The 23395-nt window shown below is 42.0% G+C and overlaps 1 protein-coding gene across 1 annotated transcript in view; it reads left to right on the top strand.

Annotated features, from left to right (window-relative positions):
* The first annotated feature begins 616 nt into the window (after positions 1-616).
* CRLF3 (cytokine receptor like factor 3) overlaps positions 617-23395 on the top strand; it is a 44013-nt gene continuing 21234 nt past the window's right edge. Inside the window, exons 1-6 of the mRNA XM_043583654.1 lie at positions 617-854; positions 15570-15777; positions 18731-18818; positions 19311-19488; positions 22269-22491; positions 23171-23303. Of these exons, the coding sequence (XP_043439589.1) occupies positions 732-854; positions 15570-15777; positions 18731-18818; positions 19311-19488; positions 22269-22491; positions 23171-23303 (953 nt within the window). The 5' untranslated portion in view covers positions 617-731. The remainder of the gene's footprint in view (positions 855-15569; positions 15778-18730; positions 18819-19310; positions 19489-22268; positions 22492-23170; positions 23304-23395) is intronic.

Genomic DNA, 23395 nt, shown 5'->3' with positions numbered 1-23395 from the left:
GACACGTGAAAATTATGTGAGGTTCAAATCTGTATCCATAAGGTTTAATGTGCACACGATCACGCCCATTTACTCACGATGTTGCAAGAGACACGGTGGACCGCCAAGCTCCCAATTTTTACTACTTGCCCCTTACTGAAAAGGCTTGCTTACACCCATCTTGGCCGCTGCTCATCGCCTTGGCTCCCTCATTAGTCTGCGAGCTTCTGGACGGTGGGGCTCTCGTCTGACCCTCTGAGCGTGGTGCCTGGTTCATAGTAAGCCGCTGCAGGGACGCTCCTTTGCTTAGGAGGTAGGACAAGGACGATTTAAGAGCCATCTGGGCTGAAATCTCGAGAAAGTTGATTTCCCTCTCAGCCCGTCTCTTCCTTCGTGAAATGGAGACACAAAGGGGGGCTGGCAGGGAGGCCAGAATGAGATAAGATGTGGGAAGCACCCCGCGAAGTGTCCTTGCTAATCCTTCCCTGACCCCACGCGTGTCTGGAGGAAGCACCACAGCCGGGGGCTGCGCGTGCACGCGGTCATTGCGCGGTGGGACTGGAGGCGGGCGGCGCTGGGACCCGGAGGCGGGTCGCGCCGGGCGCCGGCGCGGCTGTCAATCAAGGCGGCCGTGGGGCGGGGCGGGGCGGCGCTTCCGCCTGCGCGTGGTCGCGCGGGGCCGCTCGCCGGCGCCCGGTTCAGTGGGGAAACCGCGCCCGCAGCCGCCGGCCGCGCGGCCGGACGAGGGGGCGATGGAGCTGGAGCTGGAGCCGGAGCAGCTGCTGCAGGAGGCCCGCGAGAACGTGGAGGCGGCGCAGAGCTACCGGCGGGAGCTGGGCCAGAGGCTGCAGGGGCTGCGGGAGGCGCAGAGGCAGGTCGGAGGGCCGCGCCCGTAGGGGCGCCGAGGGCCCCGGGGAGGGCTCGGGGTGCCCGGCGAATGGGTGGAGGCCAGGAGGGACGGAGGGGCGCGAGTGTCCGAAAACTCTGAAGGGAGAAGGGAGGGGGCTCTGAAGGTGCGGGAGGCCCAGCAGGGTCTGGGAACGAGGGAGGTGGGTGCTGGCGGGGGGGGTGGGGTGCGGTAGTGGGGAGTCTTAAGGGGAAGAGACAACTTTGGGGGATCGCGGGAGAGTGTGAGGAGCGTTCCCTAAACCCTGTGGGGGCGGTGATGGGGATAGGGGTGGGGTCCGAGGTTGGGAGAGAGAGAGAGAGCAGAGCAAAACCCGAGGGCGTCACAGAGGAGAGGGCAGTGAGGACCGTGGAGCGCTGGGGGAGGTGGGGATTCTTTGGGAAAACCTGCCATGGGGATGGAGACTGATTTTAGAGAGCCTGGGGAGGATATTGGAAGGGGAGGATTGAAGACACAGAGACAGAGGGTGATTGAGAAGCAATTGAGTTAACACCAAATGAATGGGATTAGTAGTACTTAATGTCTCATATAACCTTGGATGCATTAAAAAAAAAAAAAAGCCTTTAGCAGAACGCTATTCTATATGGTTTAGAATTTAAGGCGGAGCTATGTTGGAAGGGCAAAAGGAGATCAGAATACTTGAAGGAAAGAATACAGAAGTGTAGGGAAATGGAAAAACAGATTTAAAGAAAGGAGTGCTGAAAGGCGAAGCTAAATATACTTTCAAGTGACAGTTTTATCTGTTCAATGGGGACATGGTTATCAAAGATAAAGGAACACCCTGGAACATAGAAGCTACAACCCACTGCCAATGTGTTACTAGGACAGATAATCCTCAAGCTACTAGTCACACAGGTGCTTAGTAAATGCTGTGTGAGTGAATGGGTTCCATCTGAGTGGAATCATTTGGGTGAATGGGATTTTTCTACATCACACTTGATATTAATCTATATTGTTATCCTAGTAACTCCCATGCTGCACAGAATCCGAAAATGTACAACTGGTAAAAAGTGCTATGATAACAGTGCCTTTGGATATTTTCCTCATTAAGGATATTCAGCATACTCTAGGTTTTATATATTTTTAAAACCTTGTAGGGGTTCCTGGGTGGCTCAGTCGGTTAAGCATCCAACTCTTGATCTTGGCTCAGGCTATGATCTCAAGGGTTCCTGTGGGTTCGAGCCCCGTGGTGGGATTCTGTCTGGGGTTCTGTCTCTCCTTCTCTCTGCCCCTCCCCTTCTTGTTCTCTCTCTCTCTCAAATAAACTTTAAAAAACAACAACAACAACAAAAACAAACAAGCCTTATAGAGCTCCTGTAGGCCAGGCATTATTTGTAGCCTAGTAGTAAAACTGGGAGCAAAATTTAGATACGGTTTCACCAGTCTGGTGAATGCTTTTCATGGCCTTCCAATGCGTTCATCTTGATTTCCATTTGAAAACATCTGCCTTATTCCTTCTGCTATTTTGAAATAGAGGTTCATTGTTTTGAAAGAGATGAAAGTATCTCTTATTATTTGACTAATGTTTAAGCCAGTTAAGATATCTTATATATGAGCAGGACTTTTGTTTAACTCATCTGCAACTAAAAAACAGTACTGTTGACGCTAAAAGAATGAGTTCAGCACCTGGGAGTAGTACTTACTAATTTCTTGTGTAATATTGAATTCACTTAACAAATTTAGTATGATCCCCCCATTCTGATTGGGTTAGAATTCAGTTTACAGGCCTATATTCTTTTAATTCTTATATCCAGTCATTTATTTTTATTTTTATTTTTTTTTTAATTTTTTTTTTCAACGTTTATTTATTTTTGGGACAGAGAGAGACAGAGCATGAACGGGGGAGGGGCAGAGAGAGAGGGAGACACAGAATCGGAAACAGGCTCCAGGCTCTGAGCCATCAGCCCAGAGCCCGACGCGGGGCTCGAACTCCCGGACCGCGAGATCGTGACCTGGCTGAAGTCGGACGCTTAACCGACTGCGCCACCCAGGCGCCCCTTTATATCCAGTCATTTAAATACAGGACATACTTTCCTGCCATTTGGTGTAGTTCAGTATGGGTTTTTGTTTTGTTTTTGAGGCCCATTGTGTGAGACTTGAGACAGAAAACACCAAGAGAACATCCATCACAGGTTCCTGATGACGCTGCCTTCTGACTAGACTAATAGCGTAGTTTTCTCTCTTGTGAACTGGAATGTGTTTTGTGCCAGTCCCAGTTACAAGGCGTCTCCCCTCAAAGCTAATTCTAGTGGACTGTGTATGTTTGGGTTTGTAGAATAAGCCCTCTGTCAACTTGCATTTTAAGGAAAGTCTGTGTTACAAAAATGTTATCAAAATAAGCAGCTGCTTTTGTTTAGTGGCTAGGGTATTTTTAGGGTCCCAGTCATTTTCAGAATAACTACATAATATTTGGCTTTTTAGTCAAAGATTTTGTATGGGGGAAGGATGAGCACAGAGGAGAGATCCTCCCCTTTGTGTATATTTTTTTATTCATTGGTTTTGTTTCCTTTTGGTGTATGATTTTTTTATTGATATATAATTTACATACCATAAAATTCATGCCTTAAAATGTACAATTCAGCATTCTTTAGTATATTTGCAAAGTTGTGCAACCATCACCACTAATTCCAGAACATTTTCATCACCCCAAAAAGAAATCTCCTCCCTGTGAGGTATCACTCCCTCTGTCCCTGACAGCCAGTAAACTACTTTCTCTATTTGGATTTGCCTCTTCAGAACATTTCGTGTGGATGGAATCATACAGCCTTGTGACTGGCTTCTTTGACTTAGCACAGTGTTTTCAAGGTTCATCCTTGGGGTAGCACGTTATCGATACTTCAATCCTTTTTATGGCCGAATAACATTTGTTGCGTGGATATACCACATTTTAGTTATACATTCATCAATTGATAGATACTTGGGTTGCTTTCACTTTTTGGCTATTATGAATACTGTTGCTGTGAACATTCATGTACAGGTTTTTATGTGGATACATGGTCAGTTCTTTCAGTATATACTTAGGAATTGCTGGGCTGTACAGTAACCCTTTGCTTAACACACTTTTGAGCACTTTTTATTTTTTCTTTTGTTTCTTACCCTTTAAAAATCTCTCATGAAGGGGTGCCTGGGTGGCTCAGTCGGTTGCACATCTGACTTGCGGCTCAGGTCATGATCTCACAGTTTCAGCTCAGGTCATGATCTCACAGTTTGTGAGTTCGAGCCCCATGTCAGCCTTGCTGTTATTATCAGTGGAGAGTCCTGTTGTATCCTCTGACCCTCTTTCTCTCTGCCCCTCCCCTGCTCATGCTCTCGCTCTCTCTCTCAAAAATAAATTAAAACATAACAAAAAAAAAAAATGCCTTACGAAGTTTGTCTCATGTTAAGAAATCATGTCTATGAAAATCTAGAAGGAAGAAGAGTAAAAATATTTTGTTATTCTGTCAGAAACAACTGCCAGCATGTAGCAGTTTCTCCTCTTGTGGTTAGTTTAGGCCCTACCCTCTGTCTTTACAGAAAAGGAAGTTCTGTGTAGGAATGCACGGGTACTCTATAACTCTTGCCGTTTAAATAAGTTAAAGACTAGAGAGGTATGTTCGTTGTCTTCAGGAAATCAGATGATGTTTACAGCCAGCCTGGCCTAACTGATGTTGAAATCATTAAGAATAATTCTCTATAGTTCCCTGGAATCCTTGGTACTAAGATGTAAATACCAGAGAAATTAACTCCCACTCTCCTTAAATACTCATTTGTTCATTCATCAGTAAATATTTATTAGGTGCCTGCTGTGGCTCAGAGATACTTCTAGGTCTTAGAAATACTGTGGCTAGGGAAACAGACTAGTGCTCTCATGGATTTACTCTTCCCTTTGTTGGTGGGTCTTGGGACTGTTACCCCTAAAAACAAAACAAATAGGAAACACCTAAATCCTTGTGTATTCATTTTCAGATTTCACTTCCATTGTGTTTTTCCTCACTTGTTTATTTCTGCAGGGTTGGTTTTCCTGCTTGTTGTAAGTAGAGATAGCTGATCAAGATGTCACGTAGTGATGTCATCTGGCCAGTCAGATGTGCCTCACAGAGTGACACTGCCTTGATGACATTGCCACTGTCTGGGGCCTGGTCCTTAAGCTTTGCAGGTCCAGAAACTCCATCTTTGTATGTGATAAAGGGGGATGGATTAGTTTGAGGTACGGGAGGGGCCTACAGTGAGAAATACCAATTTTCTAGCCTGTGTACAGTTATAATGCATGCTAGAAAGTGAACATGTTGGCCTTCATATACCTTTTTTTTTTTTTTTTTTTAAGATTGATTTGTTTATTTAAGTAATCTATGACCTCGGGGTTGAACACAAGACCCTGAGATCAGGAGTTAGTTGCGCTCTGTTCTACTGACTGAGCCAGCCAGGCATCCCCTTCATGTGCCTTTTGGTATGATTCAGTGTCTCTTGGGGCATTGATGAAAGCAAGTCTCTGTTCTTTGAGACTAGAGGGCCAGATCTTGTTACCTAATTAAGATACTCTGGTGAGGACCCTGCATAGCTCTGGACAGTGGTGTCCTTTGTTTTTTTAATGTTTATTTTTGAGAAAGACAAAGAGCGTGAGTGGGTGAGGTCAGAGAGAGGAGAACGGAGGATCCCAAGTAGTCTCCACGCTGACAGCAGCAAGCCTGATGCAGGGCTCGAACTCACAAAATGTGAGATAACAGCCTGAGCCAAAGTCAGAGACTCAACCAACTGAGCCACCCAGGCACCCCACAGTGGTGTCCTTTTGATCCTCGCTACCACAGATGTGGTTCGTGACCTGAGAGCTTATGAAGAATATAACAATCAGGCCCTGCCCAGACCTACTGAATCATAATCTGTACTTGCACAAGATTGTCAGGTATGATATGCATCTCTCGAGGCTCCATTCCAAGACTGTGGGATCATGACCTGAACTGAAATCAAGACTCAGACACTGAACCAACTGAGCCAACCAGGCACCCCGAGCCCTCTACTGATTTCCCTAGTTTAAACCCATAGGTGTGTTGTTAAAAATTGCTGTCCTTTGTCCTCAAGGTTAAAACATTGAGGGGAGCCTGGCTGGCTTAGCTGGTAGGGCATGTGAACTTGATCTTGGGTTTCTGAGTTTGAGCCCTGCATTGGTTGTAGAGCCTACTTTAAAAAAACAAAACAAAACAAACATTGAGATAGCATAGGTTTGTTAATTTTTTTTAAAAAAATATTAAAGCTTATTTATTTTTGAGAGATAGAGAGGGCACAAGCCAGGGAGGGGCAGAGAGAGACGGAGACAGAATCTGAAGCAGGCTCCAGGCTCTGAGCTGTCAGTTCAGATAATTTTTTGATTCAACTAGCAGTCTTGATATTCTTAATGCATAATACCATGTCCTCTATAGATCATTATTTCCACAGGGTTTGAAAACGCATAGCATACTAAAGACTGGGACAGATCTAGAACTCAGTGGGGAGGAAAAAAGTCATTTCAGAAAAGCAGGGCAGGAAGTCTTTAGTAGCTTAGCAAAGAAAAGAAAGCTATCATTGCTTCTTTTATCTCCCACTTCCCCTTCTGTTACCCATTTTCAAAACAGTCCAAAACTCTGACTGAAAATGATGTTACTACAGTAGTAGTGATCATAGTGTCCTAAGAAAAGGTTAAATCTAGAGCTGGGGAAAACCAAGAACAGATGAACTAATTTTAAAATAACCTATAATTCTACTACTTACAGGCAACCACTGTTAACATTTTGGTGTATCCTTCTAGGCATATTATTTTGCAAAACTGAGAGACTACTGTATATACAACTTCATATTCATTTTTTTTTTCCTTTTGGTTAGTTTTATATGGAACATTTAGCCACTTAGGGAGCATTTGTTGGTAGGCTAAAGCTGTATTGACGTAGGTATGCCAGAATACTGGAAGTGACGCTCTAGAAGCAAAACTAACCAACAGCCAAGGGGGAAGAAAAAAGCTGCACACATATTTGTGTGCAAAAGACCACGTGTTTACATTGGCTTTCAAACATATTTTCTCAATTCTTTTCACACATTTAAAAAAAATTTTTTTTTATTACGTTTCTTTATTTTTGAGAGGCAGAAAGAGACAGAGTGTGAGTGGGGGAGGGGTAGAGAGAGAGAGGGAAACAGAATCCGAAGCAGGCTCCAGGCTCTGAGCTGTCAGCACAGAGCCCAATACTGGTCTGGAACTCAAGAACTGTGAGATCATGACCTGAGCCAAAGTTGGATGCTTAACCAACTGAGCCACCGAGATGCCCCAACAAGTTGTTTTTAAACATGGCACTCTGAAGGCACCTGGGTGGCTTAGTTGTTTAAGCATCTGGCTCTTGATTTCAGCCTAGGTCATAATCTTATGGTTCATGGGATCAAGCCCCAGGTCAGGCCCTGCACTAAGCATGGAGCCTACTTAAGATCCTTTCTCTCCTGCTACCCTGCTTGCTCTCTCACTCTCTAAAATAAAATTAAAAAAATAAAATAAAGCATGCCTTCTGAATCAACAATGTTAAAATCAGTGATGTTAATTACAGAGTGTGTGAATGTCACAGAGGTGCCCAGGTTTTCTCTGTGTAGATGTTGTTTTCGGTGTAAATGCAGTGTATGTATAATTTTGATAGAGAAAAACTACTTATTGCTATAAATCTGGTTAATCTGGCTAATTTATGATCTAAAAAGTCAACCAAATGTAGGACAGGCTTTTATTGAGGGTTATCAATATTTGCAGTTATTTTACTTTGCTAGCATTTGCTCCTATTAGCCATGAGACCTTGAGAAACTTTTTTTTTTAATATATATATATTTAATATTTATTCTTTTTTTTTTTTTTTTCTTTCCAAGAGAGACAGAATCCGAAGCAGGCTCTGGGCTCTGAGCTGTCAGCACAGAGCCTGACGCAGGGCTTGAACCCATGAGCCACAAGGTCATGACCTGAGCCAGAGTTGGACACTTAGACTGAGCCACCCAGGCGCCCCGAGAAGCTTATCTTTTCTGATCCTCACTTTTCTTATCTGTATGGTGAGGATAAAGATAGTACCTACTTTGCTTGGCCAATGTGGGAATTCAAATGAGCAATGTATTTAAAATGCTTAGCACAATGCCTGGGACATATAAAGCACTTCATAAATATTAGCCATAATAATAATACCACTGAATATTATTGTTATTCAAGGAGACATTCCCTGCTTCTTCAAATGTCTCCTACTGTGTTTCCCAGCAGAATGCTGTTTTTGAGTGTAGATGGCAGTTTGTGGCCATCCCACTTACGTAAGAACTTAATACATTTTATTATAGTTACGTGTGCATGCAACTATCTCTTTTACCAGAATGACAGTTTTTTTGAGGTCAGGCCCATGCTTTATTCATCTTTATAACCCCAGCTCCTGGCACATATTAGACTTCAATAAATGCTGAATAAGTGCCTTTATGAATGATGTGGGTGTAATTTTGCAGACATTCTTTTTAGATTATTCATGGTCTTGATTCATTAATGCAGATAATCAAGAATTAAATTTGTGTTATCATACAGTTTGGTTATTTGTTGTTACCTAATAAACTATGCCTAAGTGTAACGGCTTAAAAAACAATCTTATTTGCTTACTGTTCTGGGGATTGACTGGGACTGGGGTGGGCACTTCTTCCAGTTTTGCTGGCGACACTCGTGTAATTGTAGTCAGATGGTAGCTAAGACTGGAAAGTTCAAGAAAGAACGTTCACTTACCTGTTAGGAGCCTTAGTGGCAGTGGGACTCAGTTGGAATGCTGTCATGGCTGGGCCTGGTTGCTAGTCTCCCTCTCTCCTCCCTTCCTTCCCGCTTCTCTCCTCTTTCCGCTCTTTACAAAGGAGTGGCTCAAGACCCTCAAAAGGGCAGAAGCAGCAGTTGCCAGAGCTTCTAAAGGCTGAGACCTGAAACTGACACAGCTTTAGTTCCACTGTGCACTTATGCCTGCAAGTGCATGTCACAGCCCAGCCCGTATTCTCGGGGACTGAACAAAGATAGAGTATCAGGACGTGTGGTTCTTGGTTCCCTGGGGACCACTAATAAATGTTTCTGAATGTTCTCAAATAGATATTAAAAAAAAAAAAAGCGCCTAACTCTAAGAGAGGCAAGGAGGAAATGTAGTGGCACTTACGAGTCCGTAAGTGAGTCATGCAATTCAAATTCTCTGTCACTTTACTCGCTTTGTGATGTGGACATGTTTATCTCTCTGACTCCACTATGATACTCATCTACAGATGCTTTCTTCACAGGGTTGTGGTAGCATTTAAATGAGACCATGGCTGTAAGTACCTGGCACACAGTAGGTGTTCAGCAGATGATCGCTGTTGTTGCTGTATTATTATTGCCATCATCATTATTATTTTCAGTGACTGATATCTTGGTGTCCATGCAAAGACAAGTGGCTGATGCAGTACATTTCACATGAATTGAGAAGAAACATTGTGGTTAGCTTTTCCAATTTCAGTGGACTATTTTATATCTTATTTTTGATCGTTATGTTCTTCAGCTAAGTGTTCAAAGCCAGTCCCTAATTTTAAAATAATTTTGGGGTGCCTGGTTGGCCTAGTCAGTGGAACATGTTTCCTCAGTCTGAGGATTGTGAGTTCAAGCCCCATGTTGGGTGTAGAAATTACTTAAAAATAAAACCTTTTAAAAAAATAACAAAAGAGTTGTAGTTGCTTGTTTGTTAATTGGGAAACTAAACTTGGAGGATAAAAATTATTTTCTTCTATAAAGTCAAAATTGTTTTAGAGGAGATGGAGGAGATTTCAGTTTCTTAATTTTCTGAAATATGCTATTATATTTATTATATCATATTGTTTTACATTATATTGATGTAGCAACTGTATATTGCCACTGAAGACCACAGATGTTTTAAGTCGCATTCTACATAGGTTTTATAACCTTTTTAGTATCTAAACTCATGAGGAAAATATATCAGTCTCTGTTATCTTGGAGGGCTATGAAGTATGCATTTACTAGGCTTTTGCAAGCCTTAGTATTGATACGTAAACTTGATGACTTTTTGGCATTTTGTGAACTCATCCTCATGTTAAAACATTAAAAATACAGTTGCTTGGTGGAGTCTGGGTGGCTCAGTTGGTTGAGTGTCCTGCTCTTGGTTTTGGCTTAGGTCATGATCTCACGGTTTGTGAGTTCAAGCCCTGAGTTAGGCTCTGGGCTGACAGTGCAGAGCCTGCTTGGCATTCTCTGTCTCTTCCTCTCTCTCTCTCTGCCCCCCCCCTGCTTGCATTCTCTCTCTCTCTCTCTCAAAAATAAATAAACTTGAAAAAACAATCACAGTTGCTTAGGGGACACTCAGTTAAGCATTCAACTTGATCTTAGCTCATGTCTTGATCTCAGGGTTGTGAGTTCAAGCCCTGGTTGGGCTCTGTGCTGGGTGTGAAACCTAGTTAAAAAAATTTTTTTTTAATTTTTATTAAAAAAAAATTTTTTTTTTACATTTATTTATTTTTGAGAGACAGAGAGAGACAGGACACTAGTCGGGGAGGGATAGAGAGAGAGGGAGACACAGAATCTGAAGCAGGCTCCAGGCTCTGAGCCATCAGCACAGAGCCCGACGTGGGGCTCGAACTCAAGAACCATGAGATCATGACCTGAGCTGAAGTCAGACGCTTAACTGACTGAGCCACCCAGGCGCCATCCCCCCCCCCCCCCCCCCCCAGTTTAAGGATTAGATTAAAGGATTAGATTAAACTGCAGTAGAAACTTTGTAAGTAAACTTTAATGGTCTGTTACAGTAGAGGTTTGATGGAAAATTGGTTTGGAATATTATTAATCAGCATAAACAGTGTATATGACAACTTCCTTTTTGAGACCTTGAGTTGCTTATCATTTGTATTCTATTTAAATGTACTTTGTTACTATCACAGTTGTTTTGCCCTAGAATGGCTAGGTAGAATTTGGGGGCTGTTTGGTGGTCTACCATGATTCTTTTTTTCTTTCTTTTTTTTTTTAAATTTTAGAAAGAGAACATGAGAGCTGAAGAGAGGAGCTGGATGGAGTGAGGGGCGTTGGGAATCTCAAGCAGGCTTCATGCTGAGTGTGGAGCCCCATGTGGGGCTGGATCTCACAACCCTGGGATTGTGACACAAGCTGAAATCATGAGTCTGATGCTCAGGGCACCTGGGTGGCTCAGTCGGTTAAGGGTCTGACTTCAGCTCAGGTCATGATTTCACAGTTTGTGAGGTCAAGCCCTCATTGGGCTTGGTGCTGGTGGCTCAGAGCCTGGAGCCTGTTTCAGATTCTGTGTCTCCCTCTCTCTCTGCCCCTCCCCCGCTCATACTCCGTATCTGTCTCTCTAAAAAATAAATACACATTAAAAAAAAAAAAAAGAGTCTGATGCTCAACCAACTGAGCCACCCAGAGCCCCCAACCACACGATTCTTTATGCAAGGATAAGAAATACAGGGGAGCCTGGGTGGCTCAGTTGGTTAAGCATCCGACTTTGGCTCAGGTCATGATCTTGCAGTTGGTGAGCTTGAGCCCTGTGTCGGGCTCTGTGCTGACAGCTTGGAGCCTGCAGTGTTTTCAGATTCTGTATGTGTCTCTCTCTCTCCCTCTCTCTCTCTCTCTCTCTCTCTCTCTGCCCCTCCCCCGCTTGCACTCTGTCTCTGTCTCTCTCAGAAATAAATAAACATTAAAAAGAAAAAAAAGGATAAATACATGTTATAGCAGGAAGTGTTTTCAGTCAGTACATAATTTATAGGTTTACCTGGGAACTCCTGAAAATGGGAAAAGTGGAAAGACCATGGTCCTTGGAGTCAGACTGTTTCTGGTACCATGAAGCCTTGGGAAAGTTATTTGATTTCTTCAAGATTCACCCTCTTCAGTGTAAACCATGGAGACCCACCTGTTAGAGTCATTGTGAAGTTAATGAGCTAACGGTGAACGCGTTGGACCATGGTAACACGTCAAATAAGAAGAAACCACTCAGCAGTCAAGTCTGTGTTGTTTAGTTTCATAAAGCCAAGCAAATGAACTTGATTAGTTACATGATTGGATAAAAGGTGACTGTGGCTTAAATTATGAACTGTTTCAAGGGTGCTGCGTGGCTCAGTCCATTGAACATCTGACTCTTGATTTTGTGCAGGTCCTGATCCCAGGGTTGTGGGGTTGAGCCCCCGCCCCCCCCCCATTGGGCTCTGCGCTGAGCATGGAACCTGCTCGGAATTCTCTCTCCCCTTCTCTGCCCCTCTCCCCCACTTGGTCCCTCGCTCTCTCTCTGTCTCTCTCTTTCGAAAAAAAAAGGGGGGGGGAACCATTTTGTGGAGAAGAAAATAATGCCAAGGTAGTATCAGGTCTGAAACGGCAATGATTGGGATTCTGTGAACAAAAGGGACCACACTTACAATGGAAGCTTAGGAAGTAGATTTGGAAGTGGAGTCTCCCCTCCCTGGCCCTTTCACTGCTTTATGTTCACATACTTCCTTTTTTTTTCCCCCCTCTGAGGTTCTGAAGTAAAAACAAAACATATTTGGCCTCTGAAGCAGTTGAAGGAGCTTTTGAATTCTTTCTAAAGAGGAAATTGACTTTACCTAACCAATGCACTTCCTGTGTGTGCAGTATCCGTTAAAGAGTGAGACAGGACCTCATTGGTATACTTCTCAACTGCAGAATTTCCTCTTGGTGCTGGGAGTGTGAACTGTACTACAGGGTTTTGACATGTTATCTTCATTTATTTTGGAATCTGTAAGGTCTGTCATGATTCACCTAGGGATCTTGTTTAAAACGTAGGTTCTGATTCTGTGGTTCTTGGTGGGGCCTAAGAGTCTGCATTTCTTTCTTTCTTTTTTTTTCTTTAATGTTTTTATTTATTTTTGAGACAGAGAGAGACAGAGCATGAACAGGGGAGGGGCAGAGAGAGAGGGAGACACAGAATCTGAAACAGGCTCCAGGCTCTGAGCCACTAGCACCAAGTCTGATGAGGGCTTGAACTCAAACTGTGAGATCATGACCTGAGCTGAAGTCGGACGCTTAACTGACTGAGCCACCCAGGCGCCCCAAGAGTCTGCATTTCTAACAGCATTCAGGTGATACATCAAAATCATAAGGCATTCTTTCCCTAGTTCCTTAAAAAAGGTCTTAAGGGGCGCCTGGGTGGCGCAGTCGGTTAAGCGTCCGACTTCAGCCAGGTCACGATCTCGCGGTCTGTGAGTTCGAGCCCCGCGTCAGGCTCTGGGCTGATGGCTCAGAGCCTGGAGCCTGTTTCCGATTCTGTGTCTGCCTCTCTCTCTGCCCCTCCCCCGTTCATGCTCTGTCTCTCTCTGTCCCAAAAATAAATAAACGTTGAAAAAAAAAATTAAAAAAATAAATAAAAATAAAAAAGGTCTTAAAAATGTACATGATTAACTTCATTTTTATTCAGCAACATTTATTTCCCTGGTGCTATGTATGTTAGGGCCTGAGTCTTAAAGATCCCACAGGTGACTCATGAAGCAAATCAAGTACATTTTGAATATGGCTCCCTCCCTTTTTTTTTTTTTTTATTTTCTTCAACCTTGGCTTGGGCTAATTTCATAGAAGTTCCTTAGTAACTGCACAGACAGTGATCAACAAACTTAAATTAGAATCTCTCTTTTTCTTTAGGAACGAATTCCTTTTTAAAAAAAATTTTTTTTTATGTTTATTTATTTTTGAGACAGAGAGAGACATAGCATGAACGGGGGAGGGCCAGAGAGAGGAAGACACAGAATCTGAAGTAGGCTCCAGGCTCCTAGCTGTCAGCACAGAGCCCGACGCGGGGCTTGAACTCACGGACTGCGAGATCATGACCTGAGCTGAAGTCGGCCGCTCAACCGACTGAGCCACCCAGACGCCCAGAATCTCTCTTTTTCTTTATGATTTAAGGGATTCTTTGGGGTGCCTGGGTGGCTCAGTTGGTTAAACTTCTGACTTTGGCACAGGTCATGATCTCGCAGTCTGTGAGCTTGAGTCTGGCATCAGGCTCTGTGCTGACAGCTCAGAGCCTGGAGCCTGTTTCAGATTCTGTGTCTCCCTCTCTCTCTGCCCCTCCCCTGCTCATGCTCTGTCTCTCTCTGTCTCCAAAAATGAATAAACATTAAAAAAAAAATTAAAAAAAAAAAGGAATTCGTTCACTTCACACATACTATTGTAAGTTAAATTAATGTTGGAAGGAGAAAAAATTATTTCCATGATCCTTCCACTTCATCTAATCGTCAGACTGTCCCTGTATTTTCCTCCCTGTATTTCTTTGTACTCTTTGAACATAGGCATCTTTTGTTTTTACATGGTTGTGAATATTTCTGGAAAACAATTTTGTATTCTGCTTTTTAAATTTAGTATTAGAGAATAAATGGAAACTTTTTAAATTTCTGTTAACTGTTAAAGTCGTATGCTTTGTGGATTTTCTTGGACTTCAAATGCTCTTGCAAAGATAAAGTTAGCAAAAGGGTGAGAGTATAAATGTAATAATGTCATTATGAAACTAATATCTGCAAAGTAAGTATGTGTTTGCTTTAATTCAACTTTTTGGCTTTTGTTAGAATTTTCCTGTTAAGTGGGAGTGAATTGTGTGTTATCCATATTCTTAAAAAAAAAAAAAAATCTTGTATCTGTATAGACAACTGGTTTGTTTTCAAAATATGTCTGAGCTGTAAAGATTTCCCTGCCCTACCTCCCAGAACAGCAGCTCTTACTCTGGGCTCTGTGGACCTGAGGGCAGTGTTTCTCAGAGTCTGGGCTGCAGAATCACAGGTGTGCTTGTGAAACATGAGAACTGTATCCATATACCCCTTCACCCTTCTCGAAGGTTCTGAATCATTAGGTCTGGGATGGAGCCCTACAGTCTAAATTATAACAGGCAGCCTACATGATTCTTCTGCAAACCAAGTTTCAGAATTACTGTTTCAGGCAAGCCATGGTTGAAATTTGAGGGAATTTGTAGCTTTGAAATTGAATTAATTTCTTTAGGGTACGTATTCTTCATTTTACTGGGAAGAGCGTCTATAAACCTCTTGTTGAGATTTGCGAAGAGGAACGGGACTCAGAAAGGATGAAAGTGTTGTCCCAGAGGTCTGTTTTCATGAACATTCTCTGCCTTCTGTGAGCCTCTTTGAATTCTAAATAAATTCTTAGTTTTACCACAATGAGGGCATTTTATCCATTAGGTAATTAAAAAAATATATATTAATGGCCTTCTAATCTACCTTTTATTTACTACTATTCAGTAAAATGAACCTTAATCCCCTCCTAATTTAAAATTTTTTTGTACTGAAACATACTGTTGCCAAGAACTACTTTGTGTAAATAATAATACTTTCTAACATTTTTTGGGAACATCAGTGTGCCAGTTATTTTACCAAGTGTAATACATAGATTATTTTTATTTAATCCTTACAGCGACTCCATGAGGTAAGCATTACATTGATTTGACAGTTAAGGAAATTGAGGTGTAGAGTGCTTAATTAACGTGACCAAAATCGACGGGGTTTGTGAACGATGGAACCAGGATTTGAGCCCATTCAGTTTTACCTGAAGGCCAGTTTTATGCATTTCTGCAAGTTTGTGCAAATCACATTTGATTTATCAAGAAATGGAAGATGGTTGTTGTGTAGTGCCTTGAGATTTTGAGTGATGCCCGCCCGTGTATTAGCCTATTCAGAGATTCTAAGTTTTCATGTTCTTCCTTTTCAGATCAAAGAGAGTGCATCCCAGACCAGAGATGTCCTCAAACAGCATTTTAATGACTTAAAGGGAACCCTTGGGAAGCTCCTGGATGAGCGATTGGTGACCCTTCTGCAAGAGGTGGACGCCATTGAACAGGAGACCATTAAACCTCTAGATGATTGCCAGAAACTCATAGAGCACGGAGTTCATACCGCAGAGGACTTAGTCCAAGAAGGTGGGAGTCCAGGGAGCCTGTTAAGTGTGGCACATTCAGATTGGCACTTTGTCGATTTCTCAGGGTGCCAACGGGCTTCTTGCCATCTGTGGGTTGCTCGGAATGTTCCTGCCTTAGGATGGTTTGTAATATAGGACAGCAGATACTGTGAGGTATCCCAGGGTGAGTGCAGTTAAAGTGTTAATTATAATTATTTACAAAACAAGGAGTAAAGGGTTTTTCTCAAATGGTTCTATGATAGGGTTTTACTCACTGTTAACACAGTGATTTTAAGGTCCTTTTGAGTCTATTTAAATGTTTTTCAGTGTCCAAATAATTTAATTCCATTGTTAGTTTTAGAAGGTTACAAATTACGATCGGTGTTTACTCCTGAAATCGTAATAGTTCCATACCTATCTGTAGCCCGTTATTGTGGTTAAAGCATGCCCAGATCTTGCCTTGCTACCTTCCCGTCTTCACACCCACCTTCCTCCCTTCACATACTTCTTTGTTGAGTGTATTAATTAAAAAGATCACAGTTCTGCCCCGTGGGGTTCACAGTACAGTGAGAGAGGCATACATGCTGAGAGCAATCTAAGACCCACAGGAGCACAGAAGGGAAAGCCCTTAACTCCGGGAGAGTGTAGGGTAGCTTTCTGTAGGAGGAGTTGCACAGAGGCTTGAAGGAATTCATTAAGCAGACAAAGGAAAAAAGGAGGTAACAGCACAATTTGAAGCAGAAGTAACATCACGAGTGAAGTGAATGGTGTATCAGGGATCTATTGAAGTATTTTAGGCAGCAGAGTTACACAATCAGATTTGAATTAAAAAAAAAAAACAAAAACAACAAAATGGTACTGCCTACAGTTTGGAGACTGTATTGGAGGTCATAAGACTGAGGTAAAAGAGGCCAATCAGGACGTTGTAGCACTAATCCAGACAGGAAATGATGAAGGCAATGACAGGTAGAGATGATGTGGAGCTGATTTTAAGATTTTTCAGAAAGAGAATTGATGATTTTATTTGTCAGTGAGTGTTGATTACTGGTGATTGTCTGGATATTGGAGGATAAAGGGAAGGCCTTAGGATGACCAAAACCAGCCTGATTTTGGATTACCAGGTGAATTGTGCTGTTTATGGACATAAACAAAGGAGAAGGGTGGGCTTCACTGGGTAGTTGGGCATTCAGTATGGGGCAAGATGCCCAGAAGGTAGTTGGGAATGTGGCATGTGGCTTAGGAGAGAGATCAGTATGGCAGTATGACAATTGATGCTGTATACATCGAGTCTGAATCCATGAGAGTAAATCATCAAGAGTTAAGTGTACAATATTGAGAAGAGAGGGTGGCAGAGGGTAGAACGGTGGGGGATGCCAGCATTTAAAGGACAGTTGAGGAAAAAGAAGCCAGAGGAGACTGAATACCACCCATTCTGCATTGAGTGCTGTGAATGGCATGAGATAAAAAGGGTGAGTGGCTAACAAGTCTGTCATTCCAACTGGAAATTCATCCCTTTGTGGTAACATTTAGAATGTGGTATTGGTATTATCTGTAGATGCTAATTACATTTTGTCTTCTCTTCAGTGAGAACTGCTTATTTGACACTGACCCTAGCAGTGCCTTTGAGAAAATGCTTCTCAGTGGGACCACAGAACGTCTTTCCCTGGAGGCTTTGCATTTGGAAACAAACCCAGAAGTAGTTCACAGGTCATCCATCACTCTGAGGACTGAGAAATGTTTTTATTTTAGAAAAGAAGTCCTTTGAGGCACAAACTTGTTTGTTACAGCATCTGATGCTTAAATTTTTTTATATTTCAGAAATATTTTGAATTTCAATCTCTTCCTCTCAAGGGATAAAGACTTTTTGATGGAATTTTGAGGACTTTCAGGCATTGTTCAATATGTCTCTGTTTTCCTGTTGGTGAGGGAGAATGTCATGTTATATGGTCCCCCAAAACTTGAGTCACTCCAGGGCACATTCAGATGGAAAGAGTTCCGGTGCTATTTCTTCGGGGTCCTGGAAGGACACAGAAGTTGTCTTTATATAGCTCCTCCTTTTTATTTTTCTGTGGAATAATTTTTTTTTTTTAATGTTTATTTTTGAGAGAGAGAGTGTGTGTATGAAAGAAGGAGTGGCAGAGAGAGAGGGAGACAGAGGATCTGAAGCAGGTTCTGCGCTTGAGAGTACAGAGCCTGATGCGGGACTCAAACTCACTGACCTTGAGATCATGATCTGAGCCAAAGTCAGATGCTTAACCAACTGAGCCACCCAGATGCCCCTCTGTGGAATAATTTCTAATGTGTGATATTCTTTCAGGAAGATAGCTGTATCATTTGACTTTATAAGACCCCGTGCCCTATTCTTCTGTCAGGGTAATACCTGTACTGGCTCCTGTTGGAGTTCTGTAAGTCAAGATTCTGTAGGAGAGATGGCAGAAAGTACCTGTACCTTCTCCATTGCAAAAAATTGGTTGACAAACTAGGGGCGCCTAGGTGGCCCAGTAGGTTGAGCATCCGACTTCGGCTCAGGTCATGATCTTGAGGTCAGTGAGTTCGAGCCCCGCATCAGGCTCTGTACTGACAGCTCAGAGCCTGGAGCCTGCTTCAGATTCTGTCTCCCTCTCTCTCTGCCCCTCCCCCACTCATACTCTGTCTCTCTCTATCTCTCAAAAATTAATAAACGTTTAAAAAAAATTTTATAAAAATTTTTCGTTGATAAACGGTATTTCTTTGTTTAGAGCACATTTTTTCATTCCTGGCAAAATGTTAACCATCATGTACCCCTTTTCCTCACGAGCTTCACCTTAGAGTCACTTCTAAAATAGTTTCTACTTTTGCTTTTTGGGAATTTGACTCTGGAATCACTTAAGAATTGTTTGTAGGAAAACCGGAGACCCACCTTGACCCGGGTCGTAGTGATTACTTTGTAACGGGACCGTTTTTCACTGTACTTGTTCTCTTATTCCTGATTGTAGGGGAGATCGCCATTCTGGGTGGTGTAGGAGAACAGAATGAAAAACTGTGGAACTTTACCAAAAAGGCCTCACATATTCAGTTGGACAGGTAAAGTAGTTAGTGCCTTCAGGATTTGGTTTTAAGCATTTAAACTGTCTGCTTTTTTTTCCCCTCCCTATTAAAGATTCTGAGTAAGTGTGATAGAGAATATAGATTTCAAGGTCCACTGCCCAATACCAGTATTAGTAGTATGAAATAGTTGTGATTGTAATTTTTGGTATAGTTTTATTATAGATTTTCTTCAATTCTAATGTGTAAGAGAATTGTTAAATTTTAGATATTCTGCACATATTGAAACTGAGTACATTGGATCTTTCAGTATAAACTTGACAGTGGTGATCCTAACCAATTTTCTATTTTGTTGGTTATATTTATCTGGGAAGAGAATCTTTATGTAACATCTTGCAAAGCCTCTGTTGCCATTGGCATTATTTCCTGGGGGCTTCAGCATCATTATAGTATGTGACTGATTGAAACTCTGCGTCATATTTTTAACTTCCAGTTAAAAGCCTCATAAACACATAAGCTTTGTTTCCTCAGCTTACCAGAAGTGCCTTTACTGGTTGATGTGCCTTGTTTATCTGCTCAGTTGGATGACTCAATTCTGAACATAGTGAAAGACCACATTTTCAAGCATGGAACGGTAGCATCTCGCCCACCGGTACAGATAGAAGAACTAATAGAGAAACCTGGAGGCATCATTGTTCGATGGTGTAAGGTATGTAATTAATTGTAGAAGTGGCTTCAACATTGTGGATTTGAGATTTGAGGGCCTTTAGGATGTTTTTTATTAATTACCTTTGAAGATTTTCTTCTCTTCACAAACAAAAGTCTCTTCGGCTTTACAATTAAAGTCACAGGGAACTTGAATGGAGGTAGCTCTTCCAGTTTGAGATAGTTTTGAAGATGCCTTTAAAAATCTCTGTATCACAACAGTATTTCCCATCACATATTTCCCAAACTTAACCCTTAGTGAGTTGAAGATCTCTCCCATTTCTGTTTATTACGAAAGTCAAAAGGTCGTACTGAATATTGATTGGGTGTCTGATATTTTCTGTTCCACGTTGAACTAATATTTCTGAAATAAAGTTCTTAAAATGTGTTTTTTTCACATTCTCAGCATTGCTGAGAATTTTGTGTGTTAAATCATGTTACGTATATGAGTTACCATATTTTTTTTTTTAATTTTTAAAAAGAATTTTATTTTTGGGAGAGAGAGAGAGAGTGAGAGAGCATGGGAGGGTCAGAGAGAGAGAGGGAAAGAGAGAGAGAATCCCAGGCAGGCTCTGCACTGTTAGCACGGAACTGGGCTTGAACTGAGATCATGATCTGAGCCGAAATCAAGAGTTGGACGCTTAACTGACTAAGCCACAGGCGCCCCTGGACATGGTTTCTATCTAAAGTATGGTAACTTGGGGTGCTTGGCTGTCTCAGTTGGTTAAGCATCTGACTCTTGATTTCAGCTCAGTCATGATTTCACCGTTTGTGAGATCAAGCCCTGGATTGGGCTTGACATTGCCTGCTTGGGATTCTCTCCCTTTCTCTGTTCCCCTCCCCTGCTTGTGCATGTGTGTGTGCTCTCCCTCTCTCAAAATAAATAAATAAACTTAAAAAAAAAAAAAAAGAAACCATGTCTAAATGGGTCATAAGTGTCTTGGCTGTTGACAGATAAATACATCATTCAGAGTGGGTGCTCATATTCTGGAAATAATTTTCTTAAATGGGTTTTCTAATGAAGCCTTATTAATAGAAAAAAAATAGAGAGGTTTTTGTTCGTTCAAAACAAAGACTGTCATTCCATTTTTATTCTTTTGCCTGTCAGTGGACCTAGAGTTTCCAGTTTTTTGCTGTAAACATATTATTATTCATGTCTCCTTGTGTACATGTGTAAGATGTTTTTCTTAAGTATATACCCAGTAAAATTATGAGGTCTTAGAGTATAGGATCCTTACTCTGCTAGATAATACTAAGTTCTCTTTAATGTGATTGTACCAGTGTTTCCACCAGCAGTGTATGAGTTCCTGTTACTCTGCATCCTGACCAATACTTGGCTTTGTCAGACTTTGTATTTTTGCCGATATGGTATCTCATTTTGGTTTTATTTATTTCTTTATTATTTATTTTTTTCTATATCTTTTTTTTTTTTTTTTAAGAGTGAGTGTGTGCATACGCGTGGGAGGGGTAAAGGGAGAAAGAGAGAAAGAATCTTTTTTTTTTTTAATTTTTTTTTAACGTTTATTTAATTTTGGGATAGAGAGACAGAGCATGAATGGGGGAGGGTCAGAGAGAGGGAGACAGAATCCGAAACAGGCACCAGGCTCTGAGCTGTCAGCACAGAGCCCGACGTGGGGCTCGAACTCACGGACCGCGAGATCATGACCTGAGCCGAAGTCGGCCGCCCAACCGACTAAGCCACCCAGGCGCCCCGAAAGAGAGAAAGAATCTTAAGCAGTCTCCACGTCCAGCACCATTTCACCACTGTGACATCACAACCTGAGCTGAAATTAACAGTCGGACGCTTAACCGACTGAACCACCCCACCAGGCACCCATCATTTTGGGTCTATAAATTTTTTTTAATGTTTGTTTATTTCTGAGAGATAGAGACAAAGAGAGGGCAGGGGAGGGGTAGAAGGAGAGAGAGTGAGACACAGAATCTGAAGCAGGCTTCAGCCTTTGAGCTGTCAGCACAGAACCTGATGCGGGGCTCGAAACCACAAGCCGGGAGATCATGATCTGAGCCAAAGTCGGGTTCTTAACCAACTGAGCCACCCAGGCACCTCCCTCATTTTGGTTTTAGATTTCATTGTCCATGTTACAAATTTGGTTGAGTATTTTTATATATTTTTGGTTGCTTATATTTTAATTCTATAGAATGTTTATTTTGGTCTTTTGTCCATTTCCTTATTGGGTGGTTTTTAAGTTTTAGGAGTCTTTTATATATTCTAGATATTAATTCCCTTGGTTATATGAATGATGTAGTTGTGGGGTTCTTTCTTTATTTAATTTTAATTTAATTTAATTTTTGTTATTTTAGAGAGAGCGTATACTAGTGAGGGAGAGGCAGGGTTGGGGGTCGGGAGAGAGTCCCAAGCAGGCTCCACAGTTAGCATGGAGCCTGACATGGGGCTCGATCCCATGACTCTGGGATCATGATCTGAGCCGAAATCAAGAGACGCTCAACCAAATGAACCACCCAGGTGCACCTAGTTGTGAGATTCTTATCTTTGAATTTTGAATACTTTACCTTTGGCTTTATTGTATAGAAAACATACAATTCTTCAAAAGAAGAGTTTTCCAAATCAGACTGGGAAGTGTAAAACAATATGGCTCAATAAAGGAAAGAAGGGAAATAATGATGGCATATTTTCTGTGACCTTCCTGTGAATAGCCCACATTCAGTACATGGGCTTCTATGCTTGGCCCAAGAGTTCTTAAGCCATGATGCTGAGAGAAATTATTTCCTGATTTTTACCTAACATAAAGCCTTTCTCCTTAGGTGGATGACGACTTTATAGCCCAGGATTACAGGCTCCAGTTCCGCAAATGCACTTCAAATCATTTTGAGGACGTATATGTAGGCTCTGAAACTGAGTTCATAGTATTGCACATAGACCCCAACGTTGATTATCAGTTCAGAGTCTGCGCCCGAGGAGATGGCCGACAGGAATGGAGTCCTTGGAGTGTCCCCCAAATGGGTCACTCCACATTGGTGCCTCATGGTATGCTGTTGCCTTCTCACTCCTGAAGCTTCACTGTGTATCAGACCACTTGCACCTGTTCCGTCAGCACACTGACAACCACATTTACTGACAGTAAAACCTGAATTGATAAGAAAAACATGGAAACTGCCCTGTTCAAATTACTTCATGTGAATTTTGAGAAATTTTCATCAGTTCTTCTCTCCAGAGTCCAAAAATAGTGCCAGGCAGGATTATTAGCATTCCCTAAATCCAAGGGCTTAAATATTGCATCAGAATACTGATTTTTCAAATGAATGAGTATCAGGATGGAGGTCTTAGGATTTGAAATTGGTCTCTCCTAAAAAGACAAAACAAAATGAAATTGGTCTCTCCTGTATTACTACCTTAAAACATTTGGACTTATTTGTTAACTAGTTCTTAATCAGGTTGGAATAAGCTCAAACAGTTATGCTTCACCCTGATTTTATGAGGTAGGAGAGAGCTCTCACTTGATCTTCCATGCCACAATAGACTAGCATGTGTTTCGTGGTTTGTAGGGTTAACCAGGATACCCTGTCACTGCCTCTCTTCTTTTATGGAACTTGCCCATGACCCCTAAGAGCAGCCTCTTCTGCTTCCAAGTTTTATTTAATGTGTCTGTATTGAAGATACTCCTCACAGGGTTTCAATAATTTCAATATTTTTGCTTTTTAAAAAGAGTGGACAGCTGGCTTTGAGGGCTACAGCCTGAGTAGTCGAAGAAATATAGCCCTCCGGAATGATTCTGAATCCTCAGGTGTCCTCTACTCCAGCGCTCCGACTTACTTCTGTGGGCAGACATTGACGTTCAGGCAAGTAGATATTACAGTACCTGTCATGCCTTAGGCAGCAGAGTGAAGTGCATAGAACATACATGAGCTTTGGATTCAAAGTAGACCTGAGT

This window comes from Prionailurus bengalensis, chromosome E1 (assembly GCF_016509475.1).
Source record: "Prionailurus bengalensis isolate Pbe53 chromosome E1, Fcat_Pben_1.1_paternal_pri, whole genome shotgun sequence".
Taxonomy (NCBI): Eukaryota; Metazoa; Chordata; class Mammalia; order Carnivora; family Felidae; genus Prionailurus; species Prionailurus bengalensis.
The sequence above is the reverse complement of the archived record's forward strand: the minus strand, read 5'-3'. Positions and strand labels throughout refer to the sequence as shown.